This window comes from Rattus norvegicus, chromosome 8, assembly GCF_036323735.1.
Source record: "Rattus norvegicus strain BN/NHsdMcwi chromosome 8, GRCr8, whole genome shotgun sequence".
Classification (NCBI taxonomy): domain Eukaryota; kingdom Metazoa; phylum Chordata; class Mammalia; order Rodentia; family Muridae; genus Rattus; species Rattus norvegicus.
Genome location: NC_086026.1, coordinates 119,439,982 through 119,467,028, shown reverse-complemented (window position 1 = coordinate 119,467,028; position 27,047 = coordinate 119,439,982). Strand labels below are relative to the sequence as shown.

At 40.8% G+C, this 27,047-nt stretch overlaps 1 protein-coding gene across 7 annotated transcripts in view; it reads right to left on the bottom strand.

Moving 5' to 3' along the window:
- Setd2 (SET domain containing 2, histone lysine methyltransferase) overlaps nucleotides 1–27,047 on the bottom strand; it is an 85,657-nt gene that overhangs the window by 8,835 nt on the left and 49,775 nt on the right. For 3 of the 7 annotated variants that reach the window (NM_001401163.1, XM_063265633.1, XM_039081610.2), the window contains exons 13-18: nucleotides 18,899–18,947; nucleotides 16,712–16,892; nucleotides 14,965–15,634; nucleotides 11,052–11,186; nucleotides 7,870–8,009; nucleotides 6,200–6,311 (exon numbers count right to left, since the gene is read on the bottom strand). In NM_001401163.1, coding sequence (NP_001388092.1) covers nucleotides 6,200–6,311; nucleotides 7,870–8,009; nucleotides 11,052–11,186; nucleotides 14,965–15,634; nucleotides 16,712–16,892; nucleotides 18,899–18,947 — 1,287 coding nt within the window. Of the gene's footprint in view, nucleotides 1–6,199; nucleotides 6,312–7,869; nucleotides 8,010–11,051; nucleotides 11,187–14,964; nucleotides 15,635–16,711; nucleotides 16,893–18,898; nucleotides 18,948–27,047 lie in introns of those variants that run through there. The other 4 variants (XR_010053985.1, XR_010053984.1, XR_010053986.1 and 1 more) reach the window with 2 other exon arrangements.

The following is a 27,047-nucleotide window of genomic DNA, read 5'->3' as shown; positions in this document are numbered from 1 at the left end:
AATATCAAAATACAGTTGGACAACACTGCAGGTTCCCCCAGCTCCCCTCACTTTATGTTTCCATTTTTTAAGGATTTTGTACAATCTTCCTTTTAGGGATATGGCTCAGATCCCAAAATAGCTGCCTCTTTGAGTGCTCAAAAAATAAAAGCTTTCATTTTTAAACTTCTGTATCTAAAATGACTTTTCTTAGCTTCTACCTTGAACCCAACAAGCTCAAATTTCACGATGAATTTGTCATATTTCTTGTTGCTCTCTTTTCCATTCTTAATACTTAACTGAATGATGGACCTTCTCTACCTATACTAAAACTGGATAACACTAGGCCATTGTTGCTTCTTCTTCATCTTCTTTCCTTAATCTTCTCTGTTTTGTTTATTTGTTTTTTTGTTTTTTGTTTTTTTGTTTTTTGTTTTTTTTTTTTGAGATAGGGCTTCATCACATAGCTTTGGCTGGTCTGGAACTTGATGTGAGACCAGGCTGGCCTCAAACTCATAGAGCTTGTCTCTGCCTTCTCAGTGTTGGAATTAAAGGGGTAGATAGCACCATATTCAGCCTAGTTTGCTGAACTTTAATAATACATCTCAAATGTCTTTTTGTGCCTCTTCTTAGTTCCTTACTCTGCTAGACCAACACTGTGCACTTTCATCCGGCACAATGTCAAACAAGTCTGTTTCACTATAGAGACATGTATCTGATTGATTCCTCTGCATGTCCTAGTTTCACCTCCTGCATGTTCATCACATGCAGACCTCAGACAATTTATTCTTGACACGCTTTCCTGAGGTGTGTGTTTTTGTTTGCCATTTTGGTACCATAATCAGAAAAGGAGCCAAGGAAGGCCTGATGTTTACTGAGTAACTACCAAGAACTCACAGCCAATCCTACTCTTCTGTTTCTGTCTTGCTCAGTATTTCATATATACCCAAATTCTTTTTTTTGAAGCCCCGCCCCTATACCCAAATTCTTAATATACCAGATTTTTTACTATTTCCATGATTTTTATGATTTTATAAAACCTGTCTCAAATACTCAGACCTTAATTGTGCAGGCAGAAATCACTATTCCTGTGCTATCTCTGACATATGTATTCTCAGGAGATGACTACTGAGCACTTCAAAGCATTTGGCACAACTTCTACTACAGCAGTATGCCAGGCTGAACTTGAAAGTGAGGAAGACCCAGTTTCAGCTATCTTTCAACCTCTATGTATCACACAAGGTTTGTGAATTGACCAAAACTTGTTACGATGGTGCAAGGTATGGCTCTGAAGGGCATATAGTCTAAATCAAGACACCAAGGAAATAAAAATGGAACGTAAGGTATGAGGACTTTCCTCCTAAGTGCCCTTCTCCTGTCTACACTGTAAAATGCTAAGAGAGATATACCGAAGTGGGTTCTAGCTATCCAATCTAGACGAAGGACTGTTCAGAAATCACAGTCTGAGAAAGATCCAAAGACTGACCACTCCTAACCTTGCCCTCATGCTCCAGGGTCACCGAGCACTTGCCTTTTCGGCTGCTATGTCTAAGCAAAGTGTTAACAGAGCCAAGAAAGCTCTGGTCTAGACTTTACATTAGAAACACAAGAAAATGTAAAGATGATGGGTCAGAGACTAAGACAGCTGCGTGTGGTGGTACACATCTTAAATCTCAGCACCCAAACAGGCACAAGCAGGCAACATGTTTGTGAATTCAAGACCAGACTGCTCTACACACTAAATTCTAGGACAGCCCTGTCTTAAAACAAAACGAAAGCAAACGTTGTAAGAGAAGCGTACTTGAAACTTGAAAGCCCACTGGATGAAGTTGGCTATTATCAATATTGGCTTCAGTAATCTTTAGAGAGAGGACAACAGGAACTACACAAACTGAAAACAAAAAGACAACGACTCAGTGGCTGTGAAAACTCTGGCAGTCTGGCGGCATGGCATGTATACAAGTGAGACACGTAGGGAACGGACAGCACGCCACCAGAACAGCCTAGAAAAACAACAGCTGGATACTTGCAGGTTTGATGAACATTGTCAGTTCAGGTTCATAAGAGTGCAACCAATCACAAGAAAGGTAAACACAAAGAAAGCTGGAGTATATAGCAATAAAGTTGTTGAAAATCATATAGAAAAGAACTAATATGTAAGGAAGAACAAAGGAATGCATCTTTCTCATCACAACAATTATAAGTAGGTGAAGAGCAAAACCCTGTCCGAACAAAACAAAACAAAAAAGAATAGTGCCTTTAAGAACTGCAGGGGTTGGGGATTTAGCTCAGTGGTAGAGCGCTTGCCTAGCAAGCGCAAGGCCCGGGGTTTGGTCCCCAGCTCCGAAAAAAAGAAAAAGGAAAGAAAAAAGAACTGCAAAGTAGGCCAGGCACATCTCTTTAATTCCAGAACTCAGAGGCAGGTAGACTCTGTGAGTCAGAGGCCAGCCTTGTCTACACTGTACCAAGACAGACAGGACTATGTAGAAAGACCCTGTCTCCCCTCCAATCCCCTCCTCCCCAAAGTAGGAAAAAGTACCAATTTAGAATTCTACATCCAGGTATCAAGGGACTAGGGAAACAGCTCATTGGTTAAAAGCATTGGCTGCTCTTACAGAAGGCTTGGGTTTGATTCCCAGCACCTTCATGGCAGCTCACAACCATCTGTGATTCCAGTTTTTGGGAGATCTGACACGCCCTTTGGCCTTGTGGAATACAAACATACAGGCAGGTAAAACTTCTATATGAATAGGATAGGATAGGATAGGATAGGATAGGATAGGATAGGATAGGATAGGATAGGATAGGATAGGATAGGATAGGATAGGATAGGCGAAAATAGAATTCTATATCCAGTGACAATACCTTTCAAGTAAGAGTCTAAAAACACATTCCTATGTTCCTTGGTGTTTACACGAAAATTCAGCAGTAACTGGGCAAACAGTGGTAAATCACACAATGGAGTGTTATTCGATACAAAAGTGAAACAAACACCAAACCATGAAGACAAGGAAACCCTCAATGTATAGCTCTCTGGGACTGTGTGTGTACACATGATGGAGGAATAGGAGAACGGTGGAATCTCATTTTTTTCCCTGTTTGATCTGCTCAATTTTGTTGTACCAAAATAGAACTGGTTACTTGGGCTCTTTTAAAGACAGGGTTTCTCTGTCTCGCCCTGACTGCCCTGGCTTACTCTGTAGACTAGGCTGGCCTCACATTCATGATCCGTCTGTCTCTGCCTCCCCAGTGCATGCAGCAACATGCCTGGCCTACTCAGTATTTTTTAAAGGGATAAGATTTTTTTCTTTTTCCAGATAAAACAAGCTCAAAAACTTCATCACCAGTAGACCTGAAATATTGAATGAAATTCTTCAAGAGAAAAGAAAATGATTCGAGCAGAGTGGTGGTAGCTCCCAAGTAGCCAGTCTGGTCTACAAAGTGATTTCCAAACCAGGACTAGACAGAGAAACCATGTCTCAAAATCAATCGATCCATCGATCGATCAAACCAAAGATGGAAACAAAATTCTACACCAAAGAATGATCTACTGAAAATGCGAAATAGTGGATTAAAGCAGAACCTCCCTAAATAAAGGTTTCTTTTTTGTAACACCTTATCAAACTTTCTGTGCTTACTGCTGTGGATATGGGTGCAAGAATCAAGTCTACACTGTCGCATACTGAATATCTGCCCGACTAATGATGCGTACCTCTCTCCTAGCCCAGCTGAATCCTAACCCCAGCTGTAGCCTACCAGTAACAGTTTAAAATGAAACGTAGTGATGTGTTTTGGGGTTCACTAACGTGAGAAAATAAATGAAAAACATAACGAACAGTTACACTCCCAGAAAAAGCTAAGTTATGTGCTAATTATCACAGGATGTGTTAAAGTGAAAGACGGAAGCCTGTTGTGAGGCATATGCATGCTGCAAATCCTACAACGGTTCTCAAGTTTAGACCTCAGGATTCCTCTGTATTCTTAAATACCAAGGTCCTCCCCCAAAGCCTTGGTTCACATGGAGGATACCTAACAAGTGAGAACTTCAGTTCAGTCTGGCCTAGTGACATACGCCCATAAACCCGGTGGGAAGCAGAAGCACAGAGATCACTGTCTACAAAAGGAGCCCCAGGGCAGCCAGGGTCACACCGTGAGACGCCTGCTATAGTACACAGTGCAGAAGTCAAGACATTCCTAGGAGAATTAATGACACATAAGAGGAATGGATCTGGGCTGGAGAGATGGCTCAGCGGTTAAGAGCACTGACTGCTCTTCCAGAGATTCTGAGTTCAATTCCCAGCAACCACATGGTGGCTCACAACCATCTGTAATGGGATCCCATGCCCTCCTCTGGGTGTGTCTGAAGACAGCGACAGGGTGCTCATATACATTAAATACTTTAAAAAATGGATCCATTCCCACGTGCTTTTCACTCCCACTCTTTCTTCTTCTTTCTCCCCCTTTTGACCCATCCTTAATAAGTTAAGACCTCCTTTTATGTCCTTAAGAAAAACTAAAATCCTCAGGTTTTAAAACACACAGAATGACTGACTTCTGATTTAAGAAACTCATCCCTGGGGGTTGGGGATTTGGCTCAGTGGTAGAGCCCTTGCCTAGCAACCGCAAGGCCCTGGGTTCGGTCCCCAGCTCCAAAAAAAAAAAAAAAAAAACAAAAAACAAAAAAACTCATCCCTGGAGATAATTTAGTCTTACTGATAAATAAGGATAATTCCTTATAAACAAGCAAGTACTTGTTTCATATTTAAATCACCTCTAACCTCAGTAACTATCTCATCAGAGGAAGAAATGAAGAGTAAAATTTTCCCTGTTTTCTTTTTTCTAGCATTTCCATAGTATCTTCTGCCCAACAGCAGTTTTATTCTCTTTGAGAATCACAAGGTGTTCTTTTGTTGTTGTTGCTATTATTTTTAATTTGTGTAGGGGCACACAGTATGCACTTGAAAGCCAGAGACAACTTCTGACTGTTAATTCCCTCCTTCGAGGGTGGCTCCCAGGGATCAGACAGACCACCTGCCTTAGAAGTGCAAGCCTCCCCCACGGAGCCCCTGACTAGCAGTCCTTGCCAATTCTGTTCTCTTCCAACAGGATCTTGCTGGACAGTTAAGGCTAGCCTTGAATTTGCAACCCTCCTAGTTAATAACGGCAGGTGTGAGCCACCACTCTGGCTCCTCGGTGAGACTCGTCCGTCCATTCACTATTCACCTGTGTTCATGGTGTGCGTTTGAATACGGGCATACCACATAACCAATGGTTTTCATTTTTTTCCTGAGGCAGGGTTCTCTATTATTATCTCTTGCCAGTATGCTACACACTCTAGCCTCGCTGGCCCAGGAACTTCTGGGACACTCTCCCTTTCTGGTCTCCCCATCATACTGTAGGAGTGTCGAGGGACCGAGGCTTGTGCAGCAAGAACTTCATCCACTGTGACATCTCCATGACCCTTTGATGCATTTTAACAGAACCAGTTTAAACTCATTCCAGATCTAACCAGCATCAGAACTACAATGTCCATCATAGTACCCAATTTAAAGAGTCAAACCAAGCAGAATGCTGGCACATGCTTATAATCCCAACACTGGGACAGCAAGATCACTGGGTGAGGGACAGCCTGGGCTAGACAGTTTATGCTTTAAAAAAGTACAAATAAAAAGAAACCATGTATACAACTCACTATCAAGAAGAAAAGAGCTAATCTATTAAAATTTATAAAGGAGTATTGTTGTATAATTGCCATGGGGGCCTCACATTTTCTCCTAAATATATTCCCTAGGTGCATAGGAAGTCGGTGTGCATCTGAGTCCTCAAATGTCTAAAAATGGCCTTTCCCTTTGGCTTCCATCTCTCCTCTAATACAGCAGAACAGAACTTTGACATGTGTTTTTTGTTTGTTTGTTTGTTTGTTTGTTTGTTTTTTTTTAAATTTCATGGGCATTGGTATTTTGCCTGTATGTATATTTATGTAAGGGAATCAGATCACCTGAAATTGGAGTTATAGACAGTTGTAACCTGCCATGTAGGACTGGAAATTGAACCTGGACCCTCTGGAGGAAAAGCCTCTTAACTGCTGAGCCATCTCTCAACCTCTGAACTTTGACATGTTTTTCCAAAGAAAGAGAACAAACCCCAGAACTACATGATTACTAATCTCACTGAATGAAGGACAAAGCTGCTCAAACGACAGGTATGGAACTACACTCACCTTCATGGGGTTTTCATCATAGGTTGGGGTTCCCAGGTCCATCTCAGCTTCATGCTCAAGGCTGGCATCATCTCCTGGGCTTTCCCAGGTAGGAGGATCCCACTGAGTCTGTCTAGAAAAAGGGAAGAACAGCCAAGCTGTCATGGGTAAAAAACAGACAGGCCTGGCATAGAGTTTAAACGACACAATATGCAAGAACATAGGTAAGTCGGAACTATAAGACTGAGGTATTCTGAGAGCTTCTCCTCAGCAATGGCTGGCTGGCACTGACAACAGGAAGAAAACAAACACAGCATTTCAAACAGCTCAGTGCACTAGACATTTCCTGGGTTGAAAAAATACATGGAGCAGACAGAGAGATCAGTAATTACTATACCTACTGTGTACTTGAAGCAAAATAAAAAAAATTTAAGACAGAGGCTCACTGTATCACCCTGGCTGGCCTGACACTCTCTATGTGGAGAGAACACCTCTATGTACCTCTACTTCCTTCCCAAGTGCTGGGGTTAAAAGGCGTGGACCACCACACCTGGCTTGATTTTAAGTTAGACTTGTAGTGAGGGTATTCACAGCCAAGAGTCAGCAGTCAGCTATCACAGAGAATCAATGAAGGCAATAGTTAAAGTAGCTGTGGGGATGCTGAGGGGGAGTTACTTTTCAAACAAGCCTAATGACCTTGGAATTCAGTCCTTGGAACTCACATAAGAAACAAAAACAAAACAAAGAAACAAAACAAAACAGGTGCAGTGCTGGAGAGATGGCTCAGTCACTGAGAGCACTGATGGCTGGCTCTTCCAGAGGCTCCAAGTTCAATTCCCAGCAACCACATGGCAACTCACAACTGATTGTAACTCCAGTTACAGGGGTTCTGATGCCCTCACACAGATATACATACATGCAGACAAAACACCAATGCACATAAAATAAAATTAAAACAAACTCCTCCAAGTTGTCCTCTGACACTTACATGCAGGACATAGGACACTGGGCATGCATGCAGTCATATGTACACACGCACACGCGCACACACACACTCTAATAAATGCAATGGGAAGATATACCGAAGCATGTAAAAGGGTAAAGACTAAGTCTGACATGCGCTTTCAGATGGGACTCTGAAGCTGGGCGTGGCAATGCACACTTCCAGTTCCAGCACTTGAGACAGAGGAAGGAGGATCAGGCACTCGAAGCTGGCCTGGGCTGCATGAATCCATCTCAAAAGGAACAAAGGGCACACACACAGGGAGATGGCTCGGTTGGCAAAGTATTCAATGCATAAGCAAGAGAACCTGAGTTCAATCCCATGAACCCTCATAAAAACCTGTTCTGTGCCATGCTTGGAATACCAGCACTAGAAAAAAGGTAGGTGGGTATCTGGAGCTTGACGACTCCCAAGACAGCCTGGTCATCAAGCCTCAAAAGCAAACAAAACACTTGGCGGGTGATTCCTGAGGAACACCACCACAGATTGACTTTGAGTGGCTATGCTTGCACACGCCCCTCAAACACATGTGACCTGGCACCACCCATACTTTCTTACCCACATGGGATTCTAGAAATTCAGTAGTGCAACTTTAGGTCAGTGAGAACTCAATAAATACCAAATTTCATGCTGGCAGCTTACTGACCAGGTTAAAATCAGATGTGGGATACCCAGTGAAACCTCTTACCTCGTGATTACGTGGTAGTAATAGATCTTCCCTTCAGGATCTCGGGCTGTCTTCCAGTTGGGAGGTAAAACAATCGTTTTTGGTTTTGGAGGGGAGGGCGGTGGCAGATCCAGTAGATTATTTGTTACAACCATTTCAGGCTAAAAAATACACAAATACATTTTTGTTCAGTGATATTTCTTTCAATATGTAATAGGGCAAAATGCCAACTTCTAGTTTCCCTTAAAAAGGATAAAGGAAAGGTATACTTATGGAAATAGTTAACAAGACAGGACACATGAAAGGACCTCCCCAAGCCACAACTGAGGATATCCCATCGTAATAATATTTAACAACTCATTACGTAGACCAACATTTACCAGTTTTAACACAAATCAAATACAATGTCATTGAATACGACGACAAAAAGCCAAAGCTACGGGCTTATAGAACTCCATACTGGAGCTCAGTGGCTAAGAGCACTTGTTTTCTTGTAGAAGAACTGGGTTCGATGTCCAGTCCCCACACAGTAGCTAACAACTTTCTGGTTCTGGGAGGTCTGATGCTTCTTGTATTTACTCTGTGTGGCACTAGACACAGACAGACATAAACCTGGGAAGCAGGATGGTAGCATTTTATCTATTGTACTTTTTTTCTGTACTTTTCTTAAAATAGTTATGAAATTTCAGCTATTTTTTTCTTAACTATACTTTTAACCACCAAGTTAATTTCCAGCAATGCTATACTTCAAAACCCTAACAATCACTGTAACTGACCAAAGTGTTTCCCCAAAATCCATGTGTTGAAGCCCCAATGCCAATGTGACCTTGGTGGGAGACAGAGAGCCTTCACAGAGGTAATTAAGGCCCGATGAGGTCAAAAGCACCATGAAAACAACAACACGACAAGAGGAAGCTCACAGAAGAGTATGTAAGGACACTTCTGCAAGACAAGCAGAGAGGCTCTCAGGAAAACCTGATTTTGCTGTCACCTTTATCTTAGATCTTCAGTCCCCAGAACTATCTTTCAGTGTTCCTTGTGTAAAATCATAAGGAATAATTTTCAGCTCTATCTTCGTGTTACGGAAGGACCCGAGACTCCAGATCCACATGAAACGCTTTCACTTTTAAACAATTGTGCATCTTTGAACACTCCCAGTCTGTACATTCTTTAGTTTATCCCCACCCAACTTAGTGTAGCTGAAAGTTTAGACCAAGCTTAAGAGTCCTTTCCTTAATCCCACAGGTCTATGCAGTCAAGTAAAATTACCTTTCCCCACCGAGCTTCTATGTCCCTTAAGATCACTCCAGTTATTCGTGACTATTACATTACTGATCCTTCCTCAAATCAAATCCTTAAATACCTTATTTTTCTTTCTGAGACAAGGTTTGACCTAGAACTCACTACTTACCTCAAACATGTATCAAACAACTCTCCTGAGGCAAGTGCTAGATTGTAGGTGTTGGCATTTAGTCTGGGCTCCACCCCACAGTTACCAGGCAACAGCCAAGTATGCCTGACTCACTATAAAGGGGCTACCCGCTCCCTCCCGGCTCTCTTGCTCTCTTACTTTTCCACTGTCCCCTTTCTCCTGCTTCCCCTCTCTCCACGTGCTCATGGCCAGCCTCTACTCAATTCTACTCTCTCTCTGCCTTTATCTGGCTACTACCCTCTCAACACCCTCCCCATGCCCTGAATAAACTCTATTCTATACTATACAGCTGTGGGGCTGGCCCCTCAGGGAGAAGGGGTGCCTCAGCACCTGCCCACAGAGGCACCCCCACACACACACACGACTGCACATCCAAACAGATGGCTTCTCTATTTTAATAAAACACAGCAACAGGCACAAGCCGCCTCAACAAGTTTATCGGTGTTTTGGTTTTTTTTTTTTTTTTTTTTTTTTTAAATGAAGCTGAAGTTTGACTACTTTGAACATGATTCAAAGTACTGTGGTTTGAATATGAATGGTCCCCACAGGCCTGCATCTTTTGACTGCTTACAAGGTACAGCTGTGTTGGAGGGTAAAGGACCCTGGGGTTTCAAAGGTCCATGCCTAGCTCAGTGTTTCCCTCTCAGCCTGCAGCTCAAGATGTAGCTTTTAGCTACTGTTCCAGCACCATGTATGCCACAATGTTCTCCTGCCATTGTGATAATGGACTAAACCCCTGAAATTGTAAGGCAGCCCCGAATTAAATGCTTTTATAAAAGCCACCTTGATTATGGTATCTCTTCATTGCAATAAAACACAAAACATTGACTAAGATAGAAGTTGGTACCAAGGAGCAGGGTATTGCTATGACAGGCTTTGACCAAGCTGCTTCTTGGTGCAATGTGGACTTTGTGAATACTTTAAGCAGGGCTTAATGGGACATGCTATAGGAGCAGAGACAGGGCGATAAGAGCCATGCAGATGACGACTGCCTGGCTTAAGAGGTTTCAAAGAAGAAAATTAGGTGGCCTAGAGACCATTTTGGGGGGGGGGGTAAAGGGGGTGCTGCTGCTTTCTATTCTTGTCCTAAAAACCTGCCTGAGGCTATACTGAAGACTTTTGGATTAATGGCCTTCACAGAGATTTCAAGACAGCCTATTATTGTGTGGTTATTAGTAATCAGTCATATTCATATCTATATTGAAAAGGAGCAAGTGACTGGAGAGATGGCTCAGTGGTTAAGAGCATCGACTGCTCTTCCAGAGGTCCTGAATTCAATTCCCAGCAGCCACATGGTGGCTCACAACCATCTGTGATGAGAACTGATGCCTTCTTCTGGCTGTCAAGCCTGCATAGCAAGGACATTATGAAGTTAGCTCACTAGGTCAAAATTAGTTCTTTTAAGACAGGATTCTGGCTATGACACCCAGTATGCCCTTCAACTCACTTATGTAGTCCAGGCTGGTCTTGAACTCATGATCATCCTGCCTCCAGAGTATTGGGACTATAGTTATACATACCATCATTCTCTGCCTTGTGTCTAGAAAAATTACTACTTTAAAAGTTAATAACAAAAATATAAGATTATTCAGGGCTAATAACCAGAAGGATCCCACCCGATACATGTGACAGTAATTTCACAAAATATGTTGACACTTCACGGTAGCCAGGTAAAATGAGTGGCCATATAAATTACAAAAAATATCGGGAAAATGTTTTTGTAAAGACATATACAGCCAATGGGAGAGTTAACAAGTGAAACACTTCTTACTGGCTGTAAGGGCTGAGGCTGCCCTGGTGCAACTATTGTAGTCACGGCTGCAGCTGGCTGTACCACCACTCCTTGTGGGTGAGCTGTGAAAATCTGCTGTCCCTGGATATACTGAAGACTTGGCTGGGCATAACTCTAGAAGATAAAACAAAGTCATAACTTATTATTTCTCTGGATCATATTATGTGAAACAGTAACTGACTTCCAATATGACATAAGCTTTAAGAAGATACTTCTTATATGAATATTTTGGTTAAAAGAGATACAGAACTTTTGTTTCAAACATGAAACTTTTTGGTTTTCTGTTTGGTTGGTTTTTTGAGATAAGAGTTTCATTATGTAGCTCTGGCTAGCCTTGAACTCACTCTCCTGCCTCTGCCTTCTGAGTGCTGGGATTAAAGATGTATGTCACCAAATAACACGAATTTCAATCTCACCTCAATGCATTGGCACACAAGAGAATACACAAACCCGTCTCTTTTTTTAATTCATAGAAACTGTCTAACTCTCGGGGAAACTATAGTGACAAGTGCTACTTCAGGGATCTAAATACGCAGATATACTAGACACACACATTACACACACACATACTTTCTCACTGTCCATTCTGCTCTTTTTGGGAAATATTCTCCAACTTTTTATTAAAAAAAAAAAAAAAAGTCTGGCTTTGAACTTATAAAAGAAACCTGCCTCAGTCTTTTATAAGTCCCGAATTATAAGAACATACATCACATGCAACTTCAGTGAGGTCCTTTGTTACCAACTAGTAATATTAACAGGTTATTTTGACACAGTAAGGGCAACAGCAGTGATTCACGGTGTAAGATAATCAAATACTAATATTCAATTCTTGTTTTTAAGCTTTTGGTAACATAAAATTTCTACAAAGATAGCAGAATATAATGAACCTAAAATTCATAATGTACACTGATTTATACAAGAAATGAATCCAGAACACCCTGCTCTAATGGCATCAGATGCAGGTATCTGCTCACATGTAGAGTCTCCTAAGAGCTGGGCCTTTAATTCCAGCACTCAGGAGACAGAGGCAATGGAGCATTAATAAGAAAACTAGCCATAAGAATTCATCCAGCTTCTAAGAAATAATCCTCAGGTAGTTAGTATCAATGTTTTTAAAGCCGTCTTAAGTATCCAAATGTATAGCTTAAATTCCACACTTAGGAGCAAAGAAGAAAACATAGACAGTCTAACAAACGAAGTGTTCCCAGTTAACATTTTCCCCTGAGATGGGGCTCAGTTTTCCACTGGCAATGGTCCTTGGGTCATTTCCTATATGTACTATTATTCTCTGCCTCTTTGTAAATGTGAATCCAAACTTTCCTTGAACAGAATGGGATATAACCTGATATTTAAAACCATAGGTTAATAATAGAGATTGAACTTTCAATGAGAATGCCCCTCATCAGAAAGTACTTATTGGAGTCAGCCTGGGCTCAGATCCCAAACCAGAGTAAAATAGGAAATATGCTATAAAAAGGACTTTTTAAAAAACTTAATATATACACCCAGAAAATAATCGGAAGTCAACAAAAATAGAAGTTACCAGCAGCAAAAGATTATCAATGTTATACTATGTATACAGGCGCATTTTTACACGCTGGCAGTCCTGACTTCAGCTTACTGTTATGGAGTAACTAGAGGCAGTAAACCAGTTAACTGGATCTTTTGTAGCCCAGCCAACCGCCAGACAGTGCAGAGAATGTTTTTAAAAAAAAGAAAAGAAAAGGAAAAAGAAAACCTGGCTTGCCTTCCCAATTTAATTAATTAGCAAACTCTGCTAGCTTTGTCTTTATATATTCTTTCACGTGGATATCATGTACAACTAAACTAACTGTATTCTCCTGAGTAGATTACTCAACAATCTTTGCCCTTAACTTTCATTATTTTCTTTGCCAGAGCAACCAAAGTGATCCATTTAGATTATTATATCAGATATTACTCTACTAGACCATGTTAAAGTATTTTTACAGTACTCAGAATAAATTAAATCCTCCCAGAATCTGTAATTTTAATTTATTTCCTACAGAGTGGAGTTTATAACCATTCAAAATAATTTGAATTGAAAGCATTTAATATCAACTTTACAAAGTATTTTAAAGGCCAAATCAAAACAAATGTCCTACTCCCAGCTCTTTGAAAATAAGGATCTCACTACGTGGTCCAGTCTGGCCTTGAACTCATTATCCTTCTGTCTCAGATTCCCACCATGCTGGGATTATAAGCATGTACATCCATTCTAAACCCAAACACCAATTTAGAGAAAACAAAACCAAACAAAAAAACAACCCCCCCCCCCCAAAACCCAAAACAAGCCCCAACAGTTCCCAGGGGAAATGTTATTTCTAGAAAAAACAGGAAGGCAAGCACACAAGCACACAATGGGAGCAGGAAGGACTTAGTATTTTGGAAGCTAATTCTTTGATCCTTAGTGATGCCATGCTCATAAAAATTTGCCCGACAAGATATCTAACTAAGGTTCACCATTCCGGAATTCTAAAGATTTGGCGTCAGATACATTAGCACTGATGCCACTAAGCTGGCTGTCTGACAAGAGTGCTGGGAACCAAACTCAGGTCTCCTAGGTACTCAGCAAGTGCTCTGAGCCGCTGGCCACCTTTGCAGCCACATGCAGGAATTTTAAAGTTTACTACAAATTTAATTTTTTACACATCACATATTACTGTATCATTATGAGTATCACAACTTCTAATTCTCCATATCTCACATCTGTTGTTATGGGAGATAGCAGGGTTTAAACATCACAGAGCTTTTTGGCCACTTACTAGAGAGCGTTATCTCTGGCCAGATAACAGATGAACATGACTTAGCTACACTTCACAGCAAATTCATGTTAACATTTCCTTTAGCAGTAAGATAAATGCATAATAACTATAACTAAAGATTTTAAAATTCATCATTAATACTATCTTAATGCAAAAAAATTAAACTATTTTAAGGCATTTTGCCATTTTACACATGAGGAAACAAAGACTCAAGAATATATTCATCTTTTCCAAAAATATATTAATTAAGAGTTGAGAGTCAAAATAAACACCAACCACCATGCTACATGTTTCTCATTACTCAACCCCACATCACTTCTGATCAACGAATTCAAAGAGGGGAGAGAATCCACTTATCTACTACTCAGGAGACCTAAAGTAGCTGGGCAATGGTGGCGCATGCCTTTAATCCCAGAACTTGGGAGGCAGAGGTAGGTGGATCTCTTGAGTTTGAGGGCAGCCTGGTCTACAGAAGAAGTTCCAGAGCAGTCAAGACTACTACAGAGAAACTGTCTCAAACAAACAAACAAACAAACAAACAAAACAAAAGATATGTAAAGTAAACCAAGAATTCCTAAGTATATTTTCATTATAGTTTATAGTGTTAAAGCCCTCACAATGGCTCTCCAGTGATTACCACCACCTGGTATGCACACTCTTAGGCAGAACAGAATATAGCAAAGTAATAGGAACTGTGGGTAGCCCTCCTGGGAAGCCTCGGTTGTGAATAAGGTGCAAAGTAAATCCTCCATCTGACTACAATCCAAGAAAATGGCTTGACTCTATCAAGGTACGTTGCTTCTAAATTCCTTACTCATGGAAACTGTGACAAACTACTATCTTAAGTTATTAGACACTTCACACCCCAATGTAACCGATATAGCACTGGGTCCCAGGTTAGGCTATAATGTCCTGGGAGAAGGTCTGGTGACTGTACGCACAAGGCCAAGGTTTCATCACCCGCACCAAGACACAAACAACATAACCAGTGGCAGGGCTGCTTCTTCATGTCAGATTACCGTCTCAAGTGAGATAAGGCTTCTCAATCTACCAGATTTAATTAGCATGGAATTAACAGATGTTAACATACAAGTTCCACCATTAATTACCTGCACAATTGGAGGAGTTGTCTGTGAATAAGGAGAGGTCACACCGTAGACAGTTGAACATGTCTGTCCTTGGTAATATATGGTTGCTTGAGATTGGGCAGGAGAATACTGGGGCTGTACACTGACAGACTGTTGGTTTGAATCCCAGACACTGTAATTCTGTCCTTGGACTGGGCCTGGAGTTTGTACTGGCATTCCAGGGACACTGGAGTCTTGATGCACCACACTTTCACTCTGAGCTGCATACTGTGAACTAGAAACTTCCACGGAGGCTGCCCCGTGTGGTACCACTGGCACAGACGGAGGGGCAGCAAGAGACTCTGTAGAATGTCCTACCAAGGGCTGAGCGTGATCATAAGGCGCAGGGGAGCACACAGGGTCCATGCTAGGTGTAGGCAGAAGCACCTTTCCAGCATTAGGGTTGCTGGGATCCACATAGGCTTGCATGGGATAACCTGGTGGGTACCCAGCAAAGGGGTGATGAGAGGCATTATAACCCAGAGAGTCAAAGGGTAGTGGTGATGTCATCCCCAAGTTCTGCATCTGTTGCTGTTGCTTCTGAGCCTCCCTTTGTGCTACCTCTTGTTCAAACAACTTCCTGCGCTCCTCTGTAGAAAGTTTGTTTCGGTCTTTAATTCGTACTTTCTTTTTAGAAGTTGGTGTATCATACCTACAAGGAAAATAATACCACAAAAGGTTACCAATCGTGGATATCATCAAAACATTTATAAGACAGTAAGTCATTCATGAAAAAAACCACTAACCACATCTGACATCGCCTAAAATTCACTCAAAAGTTTAGTAAATGAGGGTTGTTATGCAGAGATTGCTTAAATTCAGTATCTGGCACTACACAAATAAAGGAAAACAAGGGGGCTGGAGAGATGCCTTAGTAGTTCCGTCCCAGCACTCATATCAGGCAGTTCTCAACTGCCTGTAACTCCAGCTGTAACAGCCAATGTTTCAGGCCTCTGAAGGTGTGGACACACACATTGTTAAAATAAACTGAGCTGGGAGATACAGCTCAGGGGAGTGTGTGTGTCTACCTCGGAAAAAGCCCTGTGCTCAATCCCGGATGCCATATAACAAACAAAAGGAATGTGGCCGCCAAAGAAAAGCTCAAGGAAATCCAACACGTGAGTGCTTTCACCAGCATCCTCGACCTTAGATGTCTCAGGTAGTGACACCTGCCTCCTATTCTTCCTCAGGGCTGAGGCAGGTTCCATAACCACAAATACAGATTTTAAAATGGGATAAAACCTATTTCTTTGTAAATAAATGAAAAATGAAGAAAAGAAAATGTGACATGAGCCAAGAAATAATCCAGTATATGGTCCAGCGGGAACATCTGAGCTTGGTCCTCAACACACATAAAAAAGCCAGGCATAGTAGCTAACATGTGTCACCTTAGAACTCGTGAGGCTAAGGCAGGATTGCTCTACATTACAGCATCCTGGTGCGATCCTGTCTAAAACAGATAAACAAATGGGAAGAGTATTTATATGTGATTAAATGCAAACTGCAAAACTCTTATTACTAAAATAATCTGTCTTAAAATTTACCAGTAAAATCTTAAACTTACTCATCTGAAGATATTAATTCCAAAAGCGTGTGTGTAATATGCACCACAGCATAACTGTGGGTGTTAAATGACAAGCTGTCAGGCTTGAGTCCCTCTTTTCACTATATGGGGCCCAGGGACTTGTTTGGATTTGCTCAAATAAGAACAACGCACTTGGTCACTTACCTGTCATCTGGCCTTTTTGTTCCCCGTTCATACGCAGAAGAAGGTGGTGACAGCGAGCCCCGGCGTTTCCTTTTCTCTTTATTTTGAGACTGCTTGTCTGGCTCTCTCTCTCTCGACCTGTTAGGGGTCTTTGGAGCTGTTTGATCTCTGAAGGCAGCAGTGTCCCTCCCTCGTTCAGTTACTAGAAAGAATTTTAGTAGGGAAATTACACATTAAGTATTTAACTCCTATCCAAAAAGGTAAGTGTACGGACTCTTCTAGATTTTACTTGCTTAACATTGAGAAATCAAAACCAAATGCATATTTCCTTATTCTAAGTCTAAAACTAAGCAAGAAAACTCCACATGCAATAAATAAAAGGTTGCTTATGAAGAAAAACAAACAAACAAACAAACAAACAAACAAACAAAACAAGATCATCCATTGCAACTCCCCAAGAGCTATACTAGACTAGATACCTAGAAAACATGTGAGGTAACCCTGAAATATTTAAGGGCTATCTAGTGCTAATTGGCTAGACTGGTAGCCTCTAAAAACTTTACATTGCTGTCAATGGTTCTATCAAGAAAAAAATGCCAAGAACCATCTCCCCCCAAACCCCCTGAAGCTGAGGATTGAACCCAGGGACTTGTGCTTGCTAGGCAAGTGCTCTACCACCGAGCTAAATGCCCAACCCCAGAACCATCTGCTTATAGTTCTTTATAATCCCATGCAGGAAGTCTGGCTATAAAGAGAAAGAAAACATTAGAACTTCAAGATGTGCAAAAGGGAGAATGATGGAGAGAAAGATATCACACAGGTCTTTCTTTAAGGAATCAGACCTATGCTTGTGAAAAATAGGGTAGAGGTTAACACACAAACTGGTCTTTTCACTCCAGCAACACTGGTCCAGGTTAGAAGGGATTCAAGAAACCAATCACAGTCTGTGTCGTCCCCCCACCCCCACCCCTTTCTTTAGTTCCTTAAAGTGTGTTAGAAACAGTGAGGCAGTCAAGTCAGGACACTAGGACTTCCATGGAACTTCTACTGTCTATTCTCTAATAAAGAGTACGAGCTTCAGCAGCCACTGACTTCTTGAAAATCTGATGAACATTTCTTTTTTCTTTTCCTTTTTGTTTTTTTGAGTAAGAGTTTCTCTGTATAGCCCTGGGTGTCCTGGAATTCTCTCTGTAACCAGTTTGGCCCCAAATTCAGACATCTGCCTATTTCAGCCTCCTGAGTACTGGGATTAAAGGTGTGCGCCAATACACATAGCTCTGGTAAGATTTCTTAGTCTTCTCTGGTAAAGAAAACACACACACACACACACACACACACACACACACACACACACACACACACACACACACATATATTTGGGGTTAGAGAGATGTCTCTATAGTTAAGAGCACTTGCTGTTTTTGCAGAAGACTTAGAGTTGATTCCCAGTACCCATATGACAGCTCACAACCACGTGTAACTCTAGTTCTAGGGAATCTGATGCTCTTCTCTGGCCTCTGAGGGTACCAGGTACACATAGATACTGCACACATACGCATACAAGCAAAAGACCCATAAAGATAAAAGAGTAATTCTTAAAGGGGGAAGGGGACTGGAGAGATGGAATAATGGGTAAAAACACTTGCTGCTTTTAGAGAGGACCAGGATTTGGTCCTCAGCACCTACATGGTTGCTTGCAACCTCCCCTAACTCCAGGTTCCAGAGCCTCTTCTGGCCTCCCATAGGTACCAGGCACATGTATTATAAACAGACATGGATACAGGGAAAGCATTCATATATACATCTAAAAAAAATTTTTTTTAAAGAACACCTACTTTAAAGCAAGGGAGAAAAGTTCAGTGGTACAGTACTTGTCTAACATGTGGGCTTAACTCTCCAGCACTGAAGGAGCAAGAAAACAAACAAACAAACAAACAAACAAACAAACAAACAAACAAACAAGAATTGCTATTCTAGAGAGACCAATCAATGTAAGTTACCAAAGCAACAACATAGGCAGTGTAAGAAACATCTCCTTTGGAAAAATCCACCAAGAAAGAATACAGGTGCAAGTTTCCAGATTATTACATCCAATGTTTCACTTGTATATCTGTTTCAAAAGGAAGAACACTGAAGTCCTTATAGGATGTCCCCACAATCATGGAAAGGATTCTTACATAGCTACTATACAAGTGTTCTTCAACCTACCTGTGCTCTCCTTTTCGGTTTGACTTTTCTTTGGAATTCGATATACCTCCTGTAAAACAAAAAACAAAACAAACAAAAGATGAGTTCATAGCGTGAGGTAATAAGATCACTGCTTTGAAACTGATAACATAAAGCTATGGGAAGGCCAGGAAAACACACTACAAGGAAAATAGATTGATTGATAATTAAATATTTTCCAGAACACATTTGGCTTTAAATAAAATTGAGTAAAAGAAGATGTATATGTATATACCTCACATTAAACAAAGTTATATTATCTTTTTTTTCTTTCCTTTTCATTTTGGAAGACAGGGTTTCTCTGTGTAGCCTTGACTGTCCTGGAACTAGGTTCTGTAGACCAGGCTGGTTTCAAACTCACAGAGATCCACCTGCCTCTGCCTCCCAGATGCTGGGATTAAAAATGTGTACCATCAGCACCTGTCTGGTTGGTTGTATTATCCCACTAGTGATATAGCAGAATAAACTACTACATTTGTGACAAGAACTTATTTCCTGAGAATTCTAATTCTTTAATGCCTTTGTGCATATATATTCCTGTAAAAATAAGATAGAAGTTATAATTTCTTTTTTTTTTCTTTTTTTTTTGGTTCTTTTTTCGGAGCTGGGGACCGAACCCAGGGCCTTGCGCTTCCTAGGCAAGCGCTCTACCACTGAGCTAAATCCCCAGCCCCGAAGTTATAGTTTCTTTACTGAATGTATTCATAAGGACAATCCTAATGTGTCATGTACCATTCCCACTAAGAGCAATAACTCCGTTAAAACACAGTTGGACAATTACATGTATAAAGCATTTTTTTTCATGCTCGTTGTTTATATGGTGCTGGGGATGGCATCCATGGTTTCTCTCACGAACTCCAAGCTGGCAATCCATTACTGAGCCAGTCTCCATCCTCAGCCCCGCCATGTCCTTTGCCATAGTAAAGAAAACATTTGGGGTCTCTGCACACGAGGCGATTCAACATACTTCCTATAGATGCAAGACCAACCTTGCTAATAGCCAAATTATCTACTTTTCTAAGGCTGTGAAGGAAGAAGAGGGGAGAGGGAAAGGGGGGGAGGAGAAATGAACACTATCATTACATCATCAATACTCCCAAAATGGCATCTAATATTGTACCAAATTGATCATGAAAAATATAAACTATGTTTTATGCCTTGAATATGTTTACTTACACAGTAGCTCCTAAGCGCATACTTTGCTGGTCTGTCAATCCCATACTATCCTAGTTCACCAGGTAGTAGACGGCTGCTAAGTTCTTACCCAGCTCCTGACTAAGGAGAGCCCCATTAATGATGAGCCTACACAGTCTCCATGGTATGCAATGATACTCTCTCTCCCTTTATAACAACAACATGTACATCAGCCATACCCATGAAGCCTGGATTAACCTGTGTGACGCAGTGATGTATTCCTGAAAAGGTACTCCAAGAAAACCAAACTCATTTCACACTAAAATATTTGGGGAAAATGAGAAATAATCCATATTAGACAAATGAAGGTTCAAGATGAGATATTTAAGAGGGCATGGTGGTGCACACCTTTAACCCCAGCATTTGGGAGTCAGGGGCAGGCAGGCAGACCTCTGAGTGGACTACGTAGTGAGTTCCAGGACAGCCAGAGCTACATAATGAGACCTGTCCTGAAGAAAAAAGGGGGAAAAACAACCCTCTCCAATATTCTATGCTAACAGATCACCCAATAAATCACTATAGTTTTACCTGTGCACTTATCCTATGTGTCACTCTTCAATGTTTCATGTGCATTATCTAATTTGAGCTTCAAAACGAATTTCCTGAGTGGAAGCAGCGGCCCAGTGGCACAGTGCTGGCTTAGCATGTGCAAGGTCCTGGGTTCAGTGGCCAGCACCATCAGGAAAAAAAAAAAAAGAAAAAAGAAAAATCCTCTGTTCTACAAAAAGGGCAAGTGCCTTGGAAGTTTGGTACTGCCCATTCAAGATTACCACGCTTACTGCGCTTTCCTCCTGAGCTGACTCTGCTTGTTGAGAAGACGCACCTCCATTTGCTACTCTGCTCTCAGAGACCCCTGCAGCTTCTAGCTTTGGGTACTGGGTTCAGCTCTGGTTTCTCTATGCCACTGAATAACCACATTTGGAGAAAAGTAAAACTACTACTTATCAGCAACTACCGATTAATCTGAAGAAGTTTAACCAGTGTTTGAATATACTATGCAAATCTAGGTACTTAAAGTATTCATAAAGAATACTTAGATACACACCAAGGCCCAATTACAGATAACACAGCTTCCTTCTTTTCCCTGAGATCCTGGCATTGTAAGTGTTCATGGAAGGTGCTTTAAATTAAATATTATACAGATTTCAAAAGTTGAACATCCATTCTATGATGGTTAATGTGCCATAGAAAATTACTACAAAAGATTGTATCAACCATTAACCTGAAAATGTATTCTGAGGCCAGCAAGATGGCTCACAGCATGTTAAGGGTATCTCTGAGTTCAATTCCTAGGACTCACGTACTTGAGAAAAAAATAATAACTGCAGGAAAACTGTCCTCCACATATGCACAATGGTGCATGTGCGTACACACACACACACACACATACACACGCGCGCCACTTTTAAAATTGTGTATATGTGTGAGTAGGAATAGATACATGATACAGGTGTCCACAAGCCAGAGGTATTGGAATTCCCCTGAAGCTGGAGTACCAGGTGGCTGTGAGCCACCAGGTATGTGTGCTGGGAACAGAACTCAGATCCTCAGGGGTAGCAGGGGCCATCTGTGTTCTTGGTTGATGGGTCATCTCTCCAGCCTAAATAAAGTACATGTTTGTTTTCAAATATATATTTCTTATATTCACAAAATAACAATAGCACCATTCACTATTGATAACTTAACTGTAGTATAGATGATTGCAGTAAAGAGGACACTTAAAAACAAATAAACAAATTTCAGTGTGTACCCAAGATTAAAAGTTAACTAACTTCATCTTCTACTTTATGAAGGCAAAACTACATAGAAAACTATTACCTACTCCCTCCTAGTTAACTTTTATATAAGGAGACTGAACTCCTAAAAATGAAATGGATGGTACCAAAGTCCCATGATATCTTAAAAGATAAGGATGAAGCATTGTGAAAACTACTGTGAAATTTTGTAGGATCATTCTATCTGGTGAATGAATAGTAATGAATTAGCCTGACTATTAGAGAACTCTACCAGGAATGATGTCACAGTGATAAGCCATAATAATAATGTCACAGTTATAGGACACTGAGAAAATATTGATCTGAATTCTGGCTCCTCACATTGACCCTCAAAACAGAATGAGTTTCTTTATCCCGGCCAGGAGACTGGCGTATTATAAGACAGTACTATGACTGGGAGACCATGGCTATGTTTAACTCTTGTACTTAAGAGAGGCCTAAAAAGTCTTATTCCTTCACCCCATCCAATATTTAGATATCATTCTTTTTCACTTCTTTAGTGCCTAGACAGTACTCCCAACAACACACATACACATTTAAGCTGTAATTGCTGTGAGCCAAGAACAAATCTAATTTGCTAATGCATAAAATAAAAGTAACACCACAGTCTAAAAACATATACCAATGTCCCAACTTTGCATACTTGAGGAAGTAAGTTTAAGGTAATCTGAGCTACACAGCAAGTTCCAAGCAAACCTGGGCTACTTGAGACTGTTCTAAAACAACACACACCCAGAAGGATGGCTGAGACTTGATTCTGTTCCAAGTCTCACATATTTTTAATACTGCTAAAGAGGAGGCTATTACTACCTACTACCCACTTACCTCTATCTATCTATCTATCTATCTATCTATCTATCTATCTATCTATCTATCTATCTATCTATCTACCCACCCACCCACCCACCCACCCACCCACCCTACCTACCTACCTACCTACCTACCTACCTACCTACCTACCTACCTACCTACGTAATACATATATTACGTGCCAAACAGACTTAAAAGGTTCTGGATCTGACATCAGCCAAGCCCAGATTTTATATAAAAGGCAACCCTTTTTGGTTTTTGGAGACAGGGAGTCCTACAATGCAAGCTACCTGAGGCTGAGTGTAGCTGAGAGTGACCCTGAACTCCTGCTGCTCCTGCCTCTACTTCCAGAGTACTAGGGTTATTCTCTGTGACAGAAAAGCTAACTCATCATTTTCCTTCAAACCATAACACTTTTATTTAAGAAGAAGTCTTCAAGTAAACTAATACAGATTTTGCCTGGGACTAACATTCAAAATCATTCAATCTTTATTACACCACAACATTTTTGATACCAAAAATCCTAGGAGGCAAATTTAAGAGCTATCTACCTGAATGTTTTACCTCTAACCTAAAACAAGAACTACCCTGGGCAGTTAGTTATTAAACTGGGGGATGTGTTTAAGTGTCTAAATATTTTCTAGTTTTTGTGAAAATGTACCCACACTAGAGAATATAAATCTATAGACAGAAAAGAATTTAGAGTAAGAGTAAATATACTCTGGATTTAAAAATGTGATAGTAGAGTTAAGAAAACGAGTTAATTCAAAAATGAAAGAAAATACAAACAACAAAAAGGGGTTAAGAGTCTCCACCAAAAACACAACAAAAAAAAAAAAATCAAACCCTGGTCCTCAGGCTTTCAGGACAAACCCTCCCTTTACTAACTGGTCTAGCTCCCCAAGACTTTTGTTTCTTTCTTTCTTTTTGTTGTTTTGTTTTGAGACAGGGTTTCTCTGTGTAGACCAGGCTACTCTTGAGGTCCATCTTGCCTCTGTCTCTCCAAGGCTGAGATTAACGGTGTGTGCCGCCACCACCACCCCTACTTTTCTAAGATCAAGTCTTGCTTTGTCAAACGAAATGCTGAAAAACAAAATTAAAGAAGTTCGACATCTTAAAAAAGAAAATCCAACAGGTCAGAAGAACAAAAAATTAACTCCATGGAAGAAAAACATAATGAAGGGCTGAAGAGAACCCAAGTTCAGTTCCCAGCACCCACACTGTAAGTGGCTCAGAACCTCAAGTAACGATGCTGCTCCTGATGCTCCGAGGGCTTTGACACCACTGGCATCAGTATTTGCGAAACTCAGGTACCACACAGCCAGGTATGATGATGAATGCCTACCACCCCAGCACTTGGAAGGTGGAGTGAGGATGATCTAAAGTTCACAGTCATCCTCAGCTACACATATATGGTATTTGAATTTGAGGCCAGCCAGAGACATATTCTACCACTAAACACACTACAGGTCCAGTATTTTCATTCTAAAGAAAATTTAATTTTAAAATGTTAACTATATATCTGTCAAACAAAAGGAAATAAATTAAAGGCATTTCTTAGATTTGTAAGGTTTTGAAACTGATTCTTCCAGAAAGCAATTCTAAAATACCTACACGAAGACTGTGGACATTCTGAGACTTAAATTCTAAATTGTGTGTCACATTCATAATCGTCAACAGTATGCATGCTACCATCATATTAGATGGTTACAAAGAGAAGGAAGCACAAGCTACACACACAGGCACACCCCTTTAATCCCAGCAGAAAACAAGTGGATCTGAGATCAGCCTGCTCTACAGGGCCAGTTCTAGGAGAGCCAGGGATGCACAGAGAAACCCTGTCTCAAAAATATGACCAGGGGGTAGGGGGAGGAGGAGGGATGAAAGGGATAAAAAGTTAAACAAGCATAACTAGGTTGAACAATATGGGTGCTTATCACAGTAACAAATAATGCAAACAACTACCTAGCAATGTGTAAGTGTGCACTATTAAAGAAAGGGATCAACACACATGGATGTAACCAGGGACCGATTCAATCACGTATATTTATTTATACAACCTATACCATACTTCTATAAAAAATACTCTTTATAACTGGTACAAAATACAAATGTAAAAAGCAGGTTGGTGGGTTCGGTCCCCGGCTCCGGAAAAAAAAAAAGCAAAAAAAAAAAAAAAAAAAAAGCAGGTTGGGTGTGGTGGCAAACAAGACAGAGACAGGCAGACATGAGTTCCAAATCAGCCAGGTCTACAGAATGAGTTCCAGGCCTGGCTAGACTACATACTGACTGAAAATAAAAATAAAAAAATTTAAAAGTTGGCCATGTATATGCATAATAAGCATGATTTCTTTCTGGAGGGATGTACAAAATAATCATAGTTGACTGCCTGAGATCCACAGGAGATAGAAGTAGGAAAAAAACAGTTCATTATATACATTTTGGACTGCACACAAGAATGGCCTTTTTAGATTCAAAGAAAAGGAAAAGACCACACATCTCTGAAGCAGCTCTAGGGATGGTACCAAAGGATTAGTGTTGCGCACCCACATCTTCTTGGTGAAGACCTGGTTACTAAGGCGGCACCTTACCCTCTCCTCCTCAGGTTCTCCTGCCCATCTTGACTACAGTTCAAAGAATCTACCTTAGCAATGCTCACTTTTTTTTTTTTTTTTTTTGGTTCTTTTTTTCAGAGCTGGGGACCGAACCCAGGGCCTTGCAGGGCCTTGCGCTTCCTAGGCAAGCGCTCTACCACTGAGCTAAATCCCCAACCCCGCTCACTTTTATTCTCTCTATATATGCTGGGCTTAGGCTAACTCATGAAGCATTGAAAATTAATAGCTGGGGACAGGAGAGATGGTGCAGCGGTTAAGAGCACTGACTGCTCTTCCACGGGTCCTGAGTTCAAATCCCAGCAACCACATGGTGGCTCACGACCATCTATAGTGGGATCCCATACTCTCTTCTGGTGTGTCTGAAGTCAGCTACAGTGTATTCACATACATAAAATAATTTTTTTTTTTTTTTAAAAAAGTTAACAGCTAACACAGTTCTTGTGGCCAAAGAGCCAAAGGTCAGTACAAAATACTTGGGCAGGAAAGAAAGCATATGGAAATAGAATAGCAATCATTAAATGGGTAATCAGAATCAGGGTTAAATGTCTCCAATTTTAGATTTGTTTTTAAATCTAATAAAACTAAATTAAATCCAAATCTAAGGTTTTTCTTACACTTTTCAAATGCAATTATATCCACTATGTTTTATACATAAAGTAATCATAGTCCTCCTGAAGTTAAGAGTGGGCCCTACTGGGCTGGAGATTTAGCTCAGTGGTAGAGCGCTTACCTAGGAAGCGCAAGGCCCTGGGTTCGGTCCCCAGCTCCGAAAAAAAGAACCAAAAAAAAAAAAAAAAAGAGTGGGCCCTACTAATAATGCCCAAGTCAGACAGAAAATACCTTTTGCAGCACAATTCATCCCTCTCCCATTTGACACCCATACACACTTTTATTAGAGAGGTTGCTCTAGCTACAATAACAGAAAAGCTTAGACACCCACATAATTTCAGAAGATGTGAATGTCCTTTAACATTCAATCAGTGTTTAAAACCACTACAGAAAGAACTTCAATCTCTAGCTTCTCAGTCACACAACTCCATGGGCTGCTTGGCAAGAAGAAAAAACAAATTATAGTAATCTGTGCAGAATAAAGAGCAGGTGAATACAGAGCACTTAATCAACCAGAAAACCAGAGCCAGCTTCCTCAGCCAAAAGCTAAACCACAATTTCATGGTGTTTTCTGTCTGTTTTGCAGCTGACAAAAACACTACCACAAACATGACAGGTTGAAAAGATCCCATGATATCTATGTATATATTTTCTGATTACCCATCGAACACAAAACTCGCACTAGAGATTTAAGGAGTAACATGCTCTCAGAGACTTCACTTTGAAAAAGTAGACTCTAGTATTTACAAAGGGCCAGGCTCTGAGAAGTACAACACTGAGGACGCTGCAGAGGCCGACAGCAAAGCCGTCACTGCCCTTGTCCGAGTACTGCTGTGAAATGCCATCTGGTGTACTGGAAGGATGTGATGAGAGTGTATTAAGAGAGTAGAAAAAGATACTGTCTGGGAAAACAAGAATCATTTCCCATGGGAAAGGAAAAACCTTAAGAGAAACTGTGTCTGCTGGACTAGAGTGACCTGACATGAATTGTAGACATAGGTGGGGTCAGACCATGCTGTGCATACAAGCAACATTAAGAAAAATGTAACCAACAGCATAAATGTAGAACCATTTAAAAAAAAATTGTACTTCCAGAAGATGATTCTAGATACTGAGTTATCATCGACT